Here is a 17,747-nt window from a genome sequence, read left to right as displayed (position 1 = left end):
AAAGAGTGTTTATATTTTCCCTGGGGCCACATTAATGAGAATCCAAACCCTAAATGTTACCACCAACACATTTTAACAGACCAGTTTCCCAGTTTTTAAAGTGTGGTGTCACCTTGAGTATTTTTCTTTCAACTTTTTCCCCTTCTTCTGAATTTAAAAGAAAAGCCATAAAGCTGTATCATTTTTGGCTGAATTCAATGTCATGTTTGGGGAACACAAAGTTCTGTGTAATGCAAGTAAGTTGCATTTAAAAATCATTTAATCCTATCTTCTATTTTTGTATCAACTGTTTTAATAATTCAGTTTTAAGTTACCACTGCAAAACTTCATGTTAGTACAAAACACACCATCTGGTATGTACATATGTGTTATAGGGGTCCACATATTGATGTCCTGAATCAGCCTGATGTCAGAACATCTGTGCCATGCCTAGGATGAACTTGTGACCAACAGATCAGTGCCAAGAGAGACAGTCGTGATGGGGTCACTGAGAGTTCCTTAGCTCAGTTTCCTGCTCCTTCAGCTGGGCCTGTTTTGTGGCTTTAATAGGATTAAAGAAACATTTACATTGAGGCTTTAGGAGCATTTTCACACAGCTCCCTTACCCAACTCAAAGAGCAGTATAAATCCAAAGGATTAAATAAGGGATTTATGTAAAGTTGTAGTGTAAGATGAGTTGGTGCACCTGGCTCTCCTTTTTCTCCTCTGTGAATAAGGCATACTGAAGCAGTGTACTGCATGTGATACAAAAGTGAGCTTGGCATTTTTTCCTGAACTTTTAGATCTCTATAAGCTTTGAAATTATTGTTTCTAAATATTAAAATGAAATGGTAGTTTCTGATGGAGGAATATAGTATTTCAATCTATAGATCCTATTAGACATTTTTCTTCAGAGGATCTTATGGCATTTTTCTGCCACTTTTCAATACTGAAACACCATGCGTTCAAGAGAATTTTTAATTTCCTAGAAATTATAGTACTCTGTCTTTAAAAATGGAATGGGGGAAAAAATACAATTCTCTGCCACTTACTTAGGTTCATTAAATCCAGAGGAAATTGTTAAGTAACCAAAATTACAATTTTCAAACTCCTTGAGTAATCATTTATGCTGATGAAGGCAATTTAGTTGAAACTACATACATAACCTATTGTATGTTTTTTGCAGTTCCTTTAGAGTAAAATTGCCAGAGCTTGAAATTCTTTACTTAAAACTGTTTCATATATCCTTTTGTGCCTCACTGTATAAATCTACAAAGACTGAGATTATGCCTGTACTCTTTAGTCAGGCGAGATTCCAGTTGAAACTGAAATCAAGTGGTGTTATTGCTGAGAAAATATTGTGCTATCAAAGCCAAAAGAGGAAAAAATAACAGGATGAATTATAATGTTCAACAGTGAGATGACTGGTTACTACACTATTTCAAAACTACCCTTGTGATTTAGATGTATTGTGTTTTTAATTCAATGTGCATCATTATAATTATTGTAATGGATTTGGTCTGCAAACACATAATCATTCAACTTGCTCTGTGGATATAGACTATTCACATTAATAAAGATTTCCAGTGTACACTGTACTAATGTCACCCAGATGTATTCATAGTGGATCGTGGTGTTGTTTTTCATGTCATTAGGTGATTAAGCAACACGAGGTCCAAGGAAATGCAACATCTGTCATCCAGGGTCCCTCTATTGTGCGAGCATTTGATGAGGAAACAGTAGACATTTCCATATTTCTTTCTGTTGTTCATTAGGAAGGCTGTGTGTGACAGGAGGAAGTGATGCATCCTGACACACCTCCTGTCCTCTATAACTGAGGGTCTCCTGTATTACACCTGATTCATCCTTCAGTGTTATAATTGAACAATATTTTATACTCTACTTCTGGAAATCTGAGAATTATAACCAGATCATTTGTTTTGAGATTGGTTATTTTGGGTTCTGTACAACTTTCTCAAAATCTGTTTTGAGATTAAGTAGAGAGAAAATTCAAAGTTCTTAATTAGATGTGTGAAATTACCCATATTTAATGCAACTTGTGACTGTTGTCCATAGGCATTTTCATGAGAGCTTTAGATTGAGTAGGAGAAACTAATAAAAAAAACCAGAAAAAACTACGGATCCTTGTGTATGAATGAACATGAATACCCTTATTTTACCATCCTAGTGAGAAAGTTAGACAGGTCAGCTGAATTTTGGAGGTTAGACATTTAATATTCTATTAGACTGAATAAGTGAATGCTTTGAGGACGAGGACTTGGTGAAGATTTTGTCATTCCTATTAAAATAAAACTTTTATTCATTTGCTGTCTTTTTCTTTCAAATTCATCTATATGCATGTAACCAAATTTGTATTCCAATGGTTTGTATTTCACTGACATTTCTTAATTCAGAATTTTTGAGTATATATAATTAGGTATTTTGGTAACACAGCAGCAGTTATAAATTTTCTTTTTTAAGTTAGTGTAATCCACATTACTTTGTACTAGATGCAAAGTTTAATCTGTTCAATATGATCAGCTTGGATTAATTAAAGCTAAGCAAATCATCTGCAATTTTATTTTCTTAGTCATAGGCCAACTTCTTGGCTTTTTATAAGTCCCAGTTGTACCATTCTCTTGGCACCAAGGGGATCCTAAAGAGTTTTAGAAAGTTAATGATGGACGTGCTCAGCAAAGGTATTTTGGCATGCACCTGCAAGGCTGTCAAATTGCAAGAGAGAAGAGGCAATTGTTCCACTCTGATTGACATTATTGTGAGTTCTCGGTGCAAAGATCAGAAGTTGGGTCAAGGTCTCTTCCATCCCTAGGTTTCTGCGATACCATTTTAATTACATTAGAATTGAGCCCCTTGAGCCCCATAAGGACAAGGACAGAATACAGAGGATCCTTTTTTCCATTGTGCTTCCATGACATGCAAGGACACTTGTGGTCTCCGGATTTGTGTTGTGAAGATCCAGAACCGATACGCATCTTAATTTAAAAAAAAAAAAAAAATAGTTGTGGTCTGTAGAATTTCTCTGTCCATATACCAGGATAGGATAAGCCTAGAGTAATTGCAGGGTCACCACCACAAAGTCTCTTCAGTTGACAGATTCTCTTGGCTGTACAGTTTTGAGAGGGAATTAACTTTTGTTCACTGCACAACTAAAATGAGTAGATAACCTTGTGCATAAGGATGGTTTATTCTGTTCCTAAATGTGTTTTACTACAGCTGAGGAATATTCCGAGTTCAGTGTTTGTTTGGGTTTTTTGTACTGCTTCTCATTTACACTCAAGTCCTTTTATGTGGAGATACTTTAACCTCATTAGTTTTATCTGCTTAGCTTTTTTTGTTGGGTTTTTATCTGGGGAATTATTGGAAACATGTCAGAAATGGTTATATGCAGAAATTTTCAAGCTATTTTTATCCCAAATCTTGCAGCTTCTTTGCTCTATTTTTCAGGTATATCTTTTTCTTTTACTGTTTTTACCCTTCTGCTGAACTTTGATTTAAAAAGTAAATGGGAAAGCTGGCCTTACCATATGTGTTTTGATGAGTCTTTCCTATGATTATTTCCTGCAATTGGATTCCTGCAGCAAAGCCAGTGGGATCAAAATTTGAGACTTAATCAAGTTGTCTATGAAGCTAGAGAAACATGTAAAGAAGTACATTTTCTTACCTACAGCAATAGTAAGATTAGATAGATGAAGCAACATGATGTGGTTTCCTGTTTACTTTTTGTATTCATGTCAGCATGAATAATAACAAGACTAAGCAGCCTTTACCCATGTGTTAGAAATTTAGCAAGATGCTTCAGTGACTTAAATATATATGTAGTTAATAGGTATATATGTTATTTTTCTGCTTTGGCTGCAGACTACTGACTCATATTATTTGGTCAAGCGGATTTTTCCCTCCCCCTCCCCGCCCTGCTTAGCAATGGTTTCTTGTCTTTTTTTTTTAATAATGTAAAATAAGGTATTGCCAAGGTAAAAAGCTACCGTTCTAGTTGCAGTTGTGTGTCCTTGATGTTGTTATTTCACTCCAAAGCCTTAATACAAATCTGCATCTGGGAAAGAAGCAGAATAGCTAGTCTAGTAACCAAAGGAAGCTGCTTTGGGGAACATATTATACTCATGTTGTTGAGAAGTATCCACTGGCTGGCAGTTGCAGAAGTAATCTGGAGTTGTGTAGAGCATAAGGCCTGCAGATTATTATGTTTTGCTGGTGATTTTTTCCTCCTCCTTTAAAATCTTCTGCTTGCGGTGTTGTAAGTGAAGACCTGCTGAGGGCCATGGGTACTCAATCCACGTATGTTTTGAAAGAAGGAGGTCTTGTCTTTGATGACATTGTTGCAGCTGCAGCTTTATGAAGTGCTTCTCCAGCAGCTGTCCTGAATTTTGCTGCAGTAGTTTGACTTCGAATTCCAAACTGAGGTTTCCAGTAAAATTTGTCTGTCAGTAAAAAGCATTAGCAAAAGCTGCAATCCTCTCAATACTGAAGAAGTCCAGTAGTAAGTGTGGTCTCAAAAATGCCTATCTGAATAGTAGAAAATTAATTTTCTGTTCCCTGAACCATAATGCTTAATTACTTATTTTAATGCATATATATGCTTACCACTGACTTAACACTAAATTTATCACAGATTCACTGCAGACTAATTTTCCTTGTTGATTTTCTTCATGTGAATCCATCAACTTTAATCTACAGTGGTAATTTTAGAAAGATATCTGTATTGCTTGTGATATCATCTTTGCCTATGCCTTCAAGTATATACTGTTTCATTGTGTCACATCTTACAATTAAAGTTTCATTAAAATGAAAACTGAAAACCTGACTGTTAAATCAAGGATTCCTCAACACTAAGGGGTAGGATTTTTCTCATGCTACTTCAGTACGTACCAAACTCCAGTGTGTTGTTAGGGGACACTTTGCTTTAGAGATAGCTAGTGGCATATAGTATCACAATTTCACAGAAACCTTCAGATAATCATGATATAACTACAGTCTGCTTGATATCTGAATAGAATAACTACAGTCTGACTCCTTACGTTATCTGTAGTTTCAGCTTTGTATATAACATTTATTTTCACCTCCTAGTCTAAAACAGTGATTCTCTCTGATGTGTATTAACTACCCATTATATTTCTTCTTAGAGGCAAGGAAATTGTGCTCCTGGTGAATCTCCTGTTAATGAAGAGTCACATTAGATAGAGTTATTTAGAAAGCACTCATGGCAATGGAATAGCAGTTATACAACCATGGAAAGATTTACCCTATGGTTGCCCAATCGTGCACATTATTTGGGTAGTTTTTTCAGTTTGTATCCACTGCAAAGACTTATGATGCAATATTATTTCTATTTTACTTATTCCCTGATAGTGTAAAATACATTCTTACAGTAATAAAAAATACTGTTCTTATTAATGCCTTTATTTGCTGTTTGGTTTTCAGTTAGGCTTAATTAATCCAGTTCTGTAGATATCATCTTAATACTGCAAGGCAGTTGTGTGAGCATGACTCCCCATGAGCCCATCAGATAATATTTTTTCATTTGGTTTGATAACAATAGCAATTTATATATGTAGGAAAATTGCTGTTGCTTTTAACCAAACATGCTTATCCTGGATTAATTTGGAACGTGTATGCATACTGTCAAACGAAGCAGATCTTTGGTACCAGATCTAGCACCCAACCCCGCACTCAGGGCTTTTCAGGAAGCATAGTCTGATAGTCTTCAGGCACTTTCCTGGAGAGATGGTAATTTGCAGTTACGAAGCTCCACAGAAATCCTCTGTAATCTCTGCCAAGTCATTTGTAGCCGTATTAAACGGGATGTGATGGTGCCTAAGATTGACTTGGGTACTTAAAACAGTTCAAGATAAAAAAAAAAAACAAAAACAAAAACAAACTATTAAGGACTTCTACCCTCTATTGAGGACTCAGGATCTGACAAGCCTGGGTAGAAAGCAGTCTGAGTCACTTAAAAATCCTTTATTTAGCTGCTGTTATATATCTCTAGTTCCTTCTTCTATATCAGGGGAGGTGATGTGATGAATTTGGCCTTTAGTTACACTGTGATTAGTCTTCTGCTTTGTGCCTACCTTGTGGGGACTGTAATCTAGTGTATATCAGAAGCTATACAGACACTTGCCAGAACCAAATGCTAACAATTTATCATTCAGAGATTTTGCACACGCTGCTGAGTTCCATGCTGGGTAGAATCAGATCTTGCTCAGGAAGACATACAGCATAGATTCACTCACATGGCTCCATTTGTAAAACAATCATAAAAGCATTCACGGAAGTATAATGAGAGTTAAGATGCTGAGTATCAACAGGGATAACATAAAAGTATTTTCAATAAATAGGAGATGATAAGAATCTCTGTGATTTGTGTCCATCTCAAATAATTTCTTGCTTTTTTTTTTTTCGTTCTCACAACCAGTAGAAAATATCGTGCCCAGAGGAAAATATGAATTGGTCCTGTGTGGCATAACACATGGGAAGTTGGGTTTATTTGAAACCAGCCCAGTCTAAGCACGTGTTACTCAGCCTGTAGTCTATAAAACATTAGAAGCAGTCTGCAAAATAATTCCCTGTTCTACTCTTTTATTAATTCAAATATATGCATTTTTCATTTAATGTACAGGTGCCAAATTTAATTGTTTTGTTATTTATTTTAGTAGTGGAACTGATCTTTGCTTCCCTAATTTTTAAGTAGTCTATTTAATATGCTTAAATCATTAAACAAGAGAAGGACACAAGGTGGTAATATAGGTTGTTTGGGGTTTTTTTATTTAGAAAGAAAAGCAGGACTTATTGACACTAAAGATAGTGTGTGTTTTAGTAGAGTTTTCCTCATAAGAGGGAACTGGAAATGACAGAGTGCACTTTGTTTCAATGCCTGTAAATAGAAGCAAATTTTAACAACTTCACAATTCCCTGTAGCTTTCATGTCAGCATTATAAAATCCTATGGTCTTAGAAAGAACAGTCAAAGGCTGTGCATATCGATAGATGCACAGTGGAATGTCACTCCTCAACAGCGAGGAGGAAGGGAAAGATCAATATTAAAAAAATCTCACTTCCTTCTTATAGTTAATCAGCATTTTCCATTCATCTGATATTAAGCCATAAGGAAGACACTTGTTTTCTACATGTTCAACAAGTTTTTGCAAAAGCTTTTGTTTTGGAAACCTTTAAAATTCAATGAGATTTCTGTCCATATAATACGTGTGGGTGACTTTAATAGTGGGAGAGGCCCTACTGTGGTCAAAGTTGTGCCTGCATCCAAAAGTTTGCAGCTTCAGGGCCTCAATTTGTAAGATTACGCAGGTGCATTTCATTGTATAAGATATTCAGATGCTTAAGTACTGTTTGCATATATTTCTGTATGTTTGTCTTAAGTATGTTGAATCTGATTGGTAGACCAATCAGCAATTACAGTAGCAATTATGGTAACTCTATATATTTAGTGTATGGCAATACACTAATAATAATAAATAAATAACTTGGTCGAGGAATCCTATGTTCCTAATCTGTTAAGTAGGTAGGTCACCCCAGAGGTTGCTCATGTGTTTCTACACATAACTATTTCCATTATTATTTTTATGCGTTTAGATAATGCCCATTTTTCACCTTCCACAGTAGTCTGAGCAGGTGCTGCAACCATTTTTAGTTCCTTCGTGCACTCAATCTAGTTTCCTTGATTGAAAGCAAATTTCCTTCTCTTATTTATATGAAGAAAAGTTAGTATTTTCTTACATTCCTGTGTCCAGCTGGGAGACAGTAGAGAGTCTGAGAGGATTGACAGGGTGTTTTCCCACCACCTTCAGCAGACTAGGCAAATCTGTTTTAAAGATGTGTCCAACATATGGTATTATTTTAATGGTTTCACTGATCGAGTTCAGAGCATAAAATCCTTAAGGTTTAGAAGTTGCAGCATTATTTATTTAAGGAGAAAGAAACTTTTTCACGTGGCAATATAATTTATTAAACATACATCGCTCTTTCCTAGAGGTTCAGTCTTGAACACTGATGGCTTTCTAATGTATAGCAGATACTGTATAAATTACAGCCATGAAGAACCTTGTTTTTATATACTTAGTAAGTGTTATCAATAGTAGAAATTCACAGGTGGACAGACAAAAATGTCCTGTTCTGGGATTAACTCTAAAATAAGCTCTGCTACACATATGTACCATATGGATCTGTTTTCCTTCTCATCCATTATAGAAATGAGAGGAAGTAGTTCATTGTTTCCTCATCCAACTCTGATTTGCAGGTTCCTCAAGGTAATAATTTTTTTATATGGTCTATTTAATGTGCTAGAGAATTTTTTTAAGCCTTCTGTTGAATCTGTGGGGAGAAGTTCATGTTAGTGCACTGGGAAAGCTTTCTGAGCCCATAGTTTTACTAGAAAATATAATCACGTAGCTGAACTTCTGCAACTACGGATTTTTTCAGAATTGTGTCGGGCTCATTTGCTGGTGTGGGTTAGTTGTGGGGAAAAAAAAACAGCAACAAAACCTATGCATCATAAAAATTGTACCAAACAAACTCCTCATCTTTAACTTTTTCTCAAAGAGGGACATCTACCAGTCAAAATATGAGAAGACATTTATGAGTCTGTAATTACTCTCTAGTGTTCTGCTGAACACTGGGTTTGTTTGCCCCTCACTACAAGAAGGACGTCAAGGTGCTGGAGCGTGTCCAGAGACGGGCAACGAAGCTGGTGAAGGGTCTAGAGAACAAGTCTGATGAGGAGCGGCTGAGGGAACTGGGGTTGTTTAGCCTGGAGAAAAGGAGGCTCAGGGGAGACCTTATCATGCTCTACAACTACCTGAAAGGAGGTTGTAGCGAGGTGGGTGTCGGTCTCTTCTCCCAAGTAACTGGCGAAAGGACGAGAGGAAATGGCCTCAAGTTGCACCAGGGGAGGTTTAGATTGGACATGAGGAAAAATTTCTTTACTGAAAGAGTGGTTAAACGTTGGAACAGGCTGCCCAGGGAAGTGGTTGAGTCACCATCCCTGGAAGTATTTAAAAGACGGGTAGATGAGGCGCTTAGGGACATGGTTTAGTGGGCATGGTGGTGTTGGGTTGACGGTTGGACTCAATGATCTTGGAGGTCTCTTCCAACCTTAATGATTCTATGATTCTATGTTAGCCAATATCCAGTACAGTACATGCAAAGAATCCTAACTCTAAGTTACAATAGTCCATTTCAATGGATTATTGCACACCATGAATAGAGGCAGGAGGAATCTGCAAAAGCTAAGGTTTTAATCATACAAGAAAACCCATAATTTTTCAGAAATAATTTTTCTCTAAAAATGTTTAGAAAGTGGCTACAGATTTAAAATGCAATCATTTATCCACTTAGCACTGAAGTTCAGATCATTGTTCAGGAAGACCATAACTACTTTGTAATGCAGACTGATGCTAAAATGATTGAAAGAAAATATTACATATTATTACAGAGGTACATATAATTAGGCTAAACAGAAATACGTAAATGTGAATTCAATTGCAACATCAATGGTTGACTTTAAGCAAGCAGTTGCATTACATCTGGATTAACTGCTCCGTGAGCAACCCAGTATATTTTTAACATTATATTGGCTATGTGGAATGAGTCCCTGCACAGAGGAAAGAATGCCACTGACAGATTTTTTAGTAAATTGTTTACATGCATGAACAAATCAAGAGTCATAATAAGTTCTTCCTTATACTTAACTAAAGCATATTGCTGATTCCACTGATTTCAAAGGGACTTGAATTTTTTCCTCTAGTCCTTAATTATTAAGTACGTAAATATTTAGAAAAGCAGTCTTTCATCATCAACCCTTTTGACTAGTATTCTGTTCTCCATGGACACATCCATCTAAGTGTTGATCAAACAATGCTAAGATAGAACTATAGATTAAAAATGAAAAATCATTCCAGACTCTTTTCATGGAAGAATGTAAGTTCACTTTATTGTTAGTTTAGGCTTATATTAGTTTTCTGCAAAGATGAGGACATTTAATGAAATTATCAAAAAATCATAATCTGAAGTACATTTATCATCGTTCTTTAATTTATATTTACTGTTCTTTTTTTAAAAAGTTCTTTAGTTAGTAAATTCATATAATACAAAACCATATAGAAAAATAAGAAATAGAAATTAGTTATTGTTAGTTTGCAAACAGCAAATAGACAAAGCTTTGGTATATTTATTAATAATAAAAATACGTAAAGAAATGAAGACTAAATAAAAGAAGATAAACTTTGACAAATATTACAACAAAATCTCAATTGCTTTTACCTACAAAGGTAAAATGTCCCCTTTCTACTGAACATTACTTAGAAAGGGGACAGGAAATATGTAGGATTGCTCATACTAGTAGTCCTTTGAAAAAAATGTAATGATATCATGATGATGTCTATAAATAATTACTTGTGGCTAATCAATATTCAACTTCAAAGAATTACCTTGGCAATGAATCCTATTAAACAGCTAACAAGCAGCTACTTGTAAATGCTAAATAAATGGAAAGCCTTTATATCAGCCTCACTAATCTAGACCTGCCAAACTAGATCTTCAGAACACATTCTCTTACACATCAGTCTCTGTGTTTTCAATTCCCCAAAACGTTTCATTTTGCATTTGAAATTTCCTGTCTTTGCATGAACATGATTTTCTTTGAGTGACAAGGATACTTTTCAGGATTTGAAGTCTTCCCCCACCTACCACCCCCTTTATGGACAAATATAAACATATATATATCACTCTGCTAGACTATTTTCTTGATGTACTTCTTTGCATGAGTTTCATAAGAAATCAGCAGGACTCAAAAGCTGATTTCTGATTTTACGATTTTTAAGGGAAACTGCTCTGCTTCACTAGAATCATAGAATCATTAAGGTTGGAAAAGACCTCTAAGATCATCATCCTTAAATTATAATGGTATGATTATTTTTTATTTATGTTACAGTGTACATATGTGTGATCAACTATGAAAAATACCAGTAATGAAAGTAAAATTAAAAACTTTTTACTCAACATCTTTGCTCTTTTTTAATCTCTGTTCATTGTATTTGTTGAGTCTCATGATAAAAAGAATATTGCAACTTTTACTCATGATAGTATTACAGAGCCAGAATAGTTAGCTGACTGCATTTGAATACATTAATCATCAGATTATCATTTGAAGTTGTCCTGGTTTCAGCAGGGATAATTTCCTTCCTAGTAGCTGGTACAGTGCTGTGTTTTGGATTTAGGATGAGAACAAAGTTGATAAGGCGCCGATATTTCAGTTGTTGCTAGGTAGTGCTTAGACTAGCCAAGGACTTTTTAGTTTTCCATGCTCTACCAACTGAGAAGGCTGGAGGTGCACAAGAAGCTGGGAGGGGGCACAGCCAGGACAGCTGACCCAAACTGGCCAAAGGGACATTCCATACCATGTGACGTCATGCTCAGTACATAAACTGGGGGACGCTGGCCGGGGGGGCCACTGCTCGGGGACTGGCTGGGCATCAGTCGGCGGGTGGTGAGCAATTGTACTGTGCATCACTTGCTTTGTGTATTATCATATTATTATTATCATTTTATTTCAATTATTAAACTGTTTTTATCTCAACCCACGAGTTTTTCTCACTTGTGCTCTTCCAATTCTCTCCCCCATCCCACCGGGTTGGGGGGGAGTGAGCGAGCGGCTGCGCGGTGCTTAGCTGCCAACTGAGGTTAAACTACGACAGAAGTACAGGTAAATTGTTCAATACATATTTATAAAGGTAGCTACCATTTTCTACAGCTACAAATATATTTGGTATTGGAAAACGGTATTGTCTGAGAAATAGTTTTGAAAAATACACTTTCAAACATCTTAATGTTTATACAAAATTGAAGAGCCATATGTAACATCAGTTTTGCTTTCTTTACTTTTCTGGGTGAACTTCAGGCCACAGTGAGATTAATAACAAAACATATCTTTACTATGGTGAGATCAGAATTTCATCCTTAAATCTTCAGTGCTAAACCTAAAATTATATTTTCCATAAGATATTTTATTAGTTACTAGTAATGGATAATGTAATTCTGACATGTAGTAGTTATTTATACAGTTCTGACTGGGTTTCTCTTCCAGCAATTTGAAATGTTTATCGGGTTGGAGAGTATTTAATAGAGGAAGCTAAGCACATATGCCATGAAAATATATCCATTAGCAGGTAGATATTACAAGGGGAAAATATGGAGGATGTGCACGCTTAGTTATTTGTGTAAGAAACTATTTTCTACTTTAGGCATCGGCCATATAGACTTTCATTCCATTTTACAGAAAATTGGAGTTGTACGATAAAAGCTAAGAATAATTATTAACTTTGGTTTGAGCTATGAGTTTGTGAAGTGATACAGGGGAAGGTGGATTGACTTAAAGTAAAATAGAGCAGCCTGGGATGAAAGCAGTCATCTGGTGGCAGTATTCTGTAGAGTTATGTGTGAGCCTTTCTTTTTATTTCCAAAGTCAAATTCTTACATCCAGTGATAGGAGTTCTGCTGAGGCCTGTGCCTCCCTTCAGGGCATGCTTTGTGTGGCTCAAAGGCACATAATTCTGGGTGGTCTAGGGATATGACTGAGGCGGGACCCCACAGGGAGTCTCGTCCAGTCATCTTTGGCCAGAAGGATGGTGGAATCACACTGAGACCTCAGAAGTGGACTGAAGGTTTAAACAGAAGGGAAAAAACAGCAGTGAATGTGTTAGAATGTCCTTCAAGAATCAGCTCATTTTTGGAAAATGAATGGCTCTCAATGACTGTGGGAATTTCAGGAGTGGTATAGACCCTATGGAGTTCAGGAACTGCTTTTCCAAATCTCACATAGCCAGTTCCTCAGTAGGTTGAATACAAGTACATAGAGAGGCAACCTCTGGTTCTTAAAAAAAAAAGTCTGTACAGAGTTTAAAAGATACTGTTGAGTAACTTAAAATCATGAAGTTCAGGAACATTAAAACTTTGAGCTAATTTAAGTTGTGCCAATAGGGCACAGTGTACAGAATTGGGAACTTTGAACTGGATAGATTTCACGTGGTGGAAGAGAAACATTGATTAGTAATAACAACAGTGATGGTGTGATGTAGAAAATTGCCTTTTCATGTGATAGATCTGGATCAACATGGTGCATTTTTCAGTATCTATAGAATTAGAACGGTTGGGTTGGTTTGGTTGTGTGAATGCTCCATCCCTAATACGTTATTCATACTGATTACATTTGCATATGAGTCACATTCAGTTTTAATTTGCCAGATGTCCATTTATGTTTGTTTAAATAATGAGATCATTCCATGAAGTGAACAGGACCTAAAAATATAGAGGGAAGACTGTTTAGAAAAACAAGATTTAAAATGCCTTACTTACATATTTTCACATCTCATTGTATATTATGCAAGCAGAAGCACAGCAATGTTGAGGCGCTGTTCAAAAAAATGTGCCCGTTGCTAACACTTCATTAAACAAGATATTATATAACAAAGCTTCATTGGAGTTGGTTCTATTTCCCAGTCAATTTCTCCATTAATGGGAATGTTCTCCTTCTGAATACATTCAAATGTACCATTTTCAAAGCCAGCATCATTTTGCTGCTTTTTGTTTTGTGTTATGTGAAGATCCCAAATCTTTTCAGAGTGTTTTGTCATTTACTGCAGCATGGAAGAGTTTTAAAATATATTGCTCAAGGCAAAGCTTATACATAAACTGAGCAGACAAGGGGCAACTGAATTCTGAATTTTTATGTTATTGAATTTACATAAACTTTTAACAAGCAATAAACTTTTCTTATGCACAAAGGGAGACTACCAGCTAACCACTTGAGTTCAACAAAGATGCCTCGAATGTGTACCTAATTCATTTGAGACTTTTAAAATCTTTCTCAAGCCTGAAGAAATTCTGTTTTGTTCGTATTGCAACCAATCACTACAGACATTAAACATTTACATTAGTACCTGGTGAAATAAATTTAACCATATACAATTTGAGATTCCTGCCTTGGTAAGGAAAGTTAACAGCAGCATATCAGAACACACATCTGGTGAGCTACTTTTATCTTTTTAAAGCGGAATCTGCAAGGAAAGGCTGCAAGAAAAGAAAATGGAGAGTTTAGCTTTGGGTCAAAGCTCAATACAGAACTATCTAGGAGTGTAGATGATATAATATGCAATAAAAGGAAACCATTGAAAATCAGTTTCATGCTAAGCTCCTCCAACTGATATATCTACCAGAAGCAAGAGAATTTGATGACATGTTTAGAGAAAGAGGTTTCTCATGTTCTTTCTTAAGACGTAACGGATGATTTTATGTGAATTGCACTATATCTGCCCATTCCCCAGAGAAATATGGGTCACAAGCACAAAAACATCTGCAAGCTTCCCCATGCAAAACGTTCTTTATATTTTGGACCAGAGAAGAAGAAGGAGGCAAGATACCTTTCAAATCAGAAGAAATGCACCATCACAACAGTGTGTTTACGTTGTTCATTTGTTCCAGACTGTCTTTTCTAGATACAGCTTCTTTAGAGCTTAGTTTGCTGTTTCCAAGTCTTTCATTTTTTTGTCAGTAGCAGCTGTTACTTAAATATATCAAGAGCAGACTTTTCTGAAATTTATTTGAACTAGATCTGCTTTAAAATCTGTTGTACATCAGTGGGCTAGGTTCACATCAGGCTATGCATGGAGCACTAATGTTTGCTTTTGCTGAGAGATGCAAAAATTTGCACAACAGCTGGAAATTTGCAGGAGAAGTAGAAGTACAAGCAGACATATTACTGAAGGAGAGTTTTATGATTGTGTGGCTTCTAGAAAATGTGTGTATTCTGCTTGTGACTAGATTTGACACATTCATCTCTGTTAAAACAAAATGCCAAAATATTCAAACTACCAGAGCCTGGTTTTGCACGTTAGAGGAACTGAAAGAGCAACAAAGCACAGGGTCATAAAAATGTTTCCCTTTGTGTATTCACTCACAGTGCTGCAGCTATACCCTGAGTGCATTTTCAAAGTGAAGTGGGAAGGTATCACTAACGTTGCCTTGCTTTCTGTATTAATATTTTTTAAAAAGTATATCTGTTATAAAACAAAATGTCCATTCAAGTGGTTGTTAGAGGAGCTAACTGGACTGCTGAATGATGAGCATATATGTGCAGAGAGATACCATAGGATCACAGTTTTTGTTGAAAGCTATAATTAAAGCTCTGAGTGCTAGATACATGAGCCATGATATTTTTTTTTTTTTAAATATGGCCATTTGCAGATGATTGCCACCAGTCTGCTAGACTAGTTGCTCTAGTCTTCTAGGGCCATGTGGCCTCACATTAGCATTTTGTTGGTGTTGCAGAGTTTGTGTCATTGTGCACAACCGTTTGACAGAAGTGTGGAGCTGGACTTCTTCTGAATTCCATTACTTCCTTTCTCTTGAGTGGCATAAATTATGTCCTATTAGCCTTGTACCACTGCCTTTCAGTCTCACCCTATGTCATTGTTATATATGTATTTAGTTGAATTTGTGGCTGATTAAAGGATAGTCAAGTTGAAAACATCTCTAAATTGTGATATTATTTGTTCGACATTTGAACTTTAAAATCCAAATGAAAGGAATTCTGCAGTGCATTTTATTTGTTAATGTTACGACATTAAGTACATTCAAATACTTTTTGGTAAACAGTATTTTTATGTCATTTATATGACATAACCTACCAAGTCTTATTATTGTGTTCTTATCTTTTTTGGTGGGGAAGAAAGGGCCATTGACTTTACTGCAGGTAAGTATATAGTTTGCATTGTTTGACAGTAGGGGACTCCAATAAAATGCTGGAATAAACAAAGTAGGCAGAAAATATTACCACTTTTCCTGGGAACTATTTAAACATGCTGCCATTTAAATTAACGGTAGATTTTGAATTTTTGAATATGAAGTTGTATGTAGTGTTTGTTTTAAAGCAGAAGCAGTATCTTTTACAAAAGCAACAGCAACAATTTTAAAATGCTGTGGGGATTTATCTAGTGTGGCAGCTAGGCTGTTTAGCTTTTTCAAATTTCTCATGTAGAATTTGACAGCTGTTGGGAAGTTACTTTTAGCCTTATGTACATTTTATTCTGAAGAAAAATACTTCATTAAAAAGTTGCTACTAAAGTGCACGCATAGAAGTTACTTAGGGTTTTTTGTTGTTGTCGCATTTCGTCGTTGAATTTTTGTTGTTGAATATGGTTGAATTTTTGCTGACAAACCCTGGCATTTATTTCCAGGTTTGCTTAAAGTTGATCTATCTTTTTTTTTATTTCAACAGCTTGATCAAGTTGTCCGTCAGAGAAATCTGTATAGTTTGGAACTTTTCCTCTCATGTGCACAGAAACAGTTAAGCGTTTTATTAAAGGAAGAGCCAACCACTACAGAGGAAAACAGAGAGACTGGCATTCTCAATACCGCTGATACAGTGTAATTTGTGAAGCTGCAAATCTCAATCCAGCAAATGGCAAATATACTCTAATCATTTGGGATTGTATCATTGATTCAAGATTGATCTGAAACTATGCTTGATAGAAGTATTTGTGGATGATGTTCTTTTATTTATTTATTTATTTTACTACTATTATCAGATTGCAAATATGGGAGGGAAGAAAAACCCTGGAAAAAATTGCTTTTGTTTATGATTTTTCTTTCATTATATTTTCTAGTAGCCCATGATTGAAGTTCTAGATAACTGCAGCAATGAAGAAAATGTTTCCCTGTTATGTCTGTTTTAAATTTGGCATCATGTAATTGTTGATGTAATTTATCAGTATTTTTGGTATTTTAAAAAATGGAGAAAAACATTTAATTGAATACAGATACAAATTCATCTCTATTTCCAAAGCATATGCCCAAGTGTGTTGCCTCAGGTGAGCCTGAGGAGCTTATTATTTCTTACTACTTTTGATGTATAACAGAAGAATCAGTACTGAAACATGAGTGTTGACAGGCATTTCTTTACTCATTTATAAACAACTCCAGCTCTAGTAATAGAAAAGTTTAAAAACTAAACAGTGCATCTTTTTAGAGTAGTGCAAAACATTGCCATAACTGATGTATAGTATGTATTTTATTTCTGTTTTACAAAGCTATTTTGATTCCAAAAGTCGTTTTCTCATGAAAGTACGATTAATGTGACTGACCTCAGTTTCAGGAAGAAGATGTATGTAATTATGTGGAGTCTGATACTGCACTGCCTCAGTGGAATTTCTGACAGAATGAGGAGTGCAGCTTGCTGACCTCAGATGCCCTTTCTAAACGCATTGAAGGAAGTAAAAAAACTCCCCACTGACATTATTGGACTTTGGATCAAGTTGTACTAGTCTTGCTAACGGCAGCATGGAGGGGAATTTCTGTGCCTACACTCTATTGATTGTAGATTTGAGGCCTTAGTTATAAAAGAGTTCTGAATGAAATAAGGGAAAATAAATGTTCATGCTTAGGAATGTAAATAAACTGAGAATGATATCTCTTATGGTGAGCTTGTGATTCAATGGGGGACTTATGGACATTGTTTAGTGTGGTTCTTGTTATTCAGTGGTGGTTTGGTTTTTTTTGTTTGGCTGTTCTTTTGCATCAGCAGTCACTTTTCAAAAATTGCTTTTTTATAGCAGTAAGGAAACACCAAATGGTTGCATATGTATTTGGCAGTATGAAATATGTATTGCAGAGAGTTTAGGTTTTTATTTAAATCTTTTTCTGTGCTTCATTTTTGTATTCAAAACC

The 17,747-nt window shown here is 35.7% G+C and overlaps 1 protein-coding gene across 3 annotated transcripts in view; it reads left to right on the top strand.

Annotated features, from left to right (window-relative positions):
- Positions 1-17,491, top strand: part of CCDC91 (coiled-coil domain containing 91) — a 167,056-nt gene extending 149,565 nt beyond the window's left edge. For all 3 annotated transcript variants that reach the window (XM_009324345.1, XM_009324346.1, XM_009324344.1), the window contains one exon: positions 16,300-17,491. In XM_009324345.1, coding sequence (XP_009322620.1) covers positions 16,300-16,452 — 153 coding nt within the window. In that variant the 3' untranslated portion in view covers positions 16,453-17,491. The remainder of the gene's footprint in view (positions 1-16,299) is intronic.
- The last annotated feature ends 256 nt before the right edge of the window (positions 17,492-17,747 follow it).

Source organism: Pygoscelis adeliae, unplaced genomic scaffold, assembly GCF_000699105.1.
Source record: "Pygoscelis adeliae isolate BGI_AS28 unplaced genomic scaffold, ASM69910v1 Scaffold65, whole genome shotgun sequence".
NCBI classification, from domain to species: domain Eukaryota; kingdom Metazoa; phylum Chordata; class Aves; order Sphenisciformes; family Spheniscidae; genus Pygoscelis; species Pygoscelis adeliae.
Note: the sequence above shows the minus strand (reverse complement) of the source record. Positions and strands in the feature narration are given on the sequence as shown.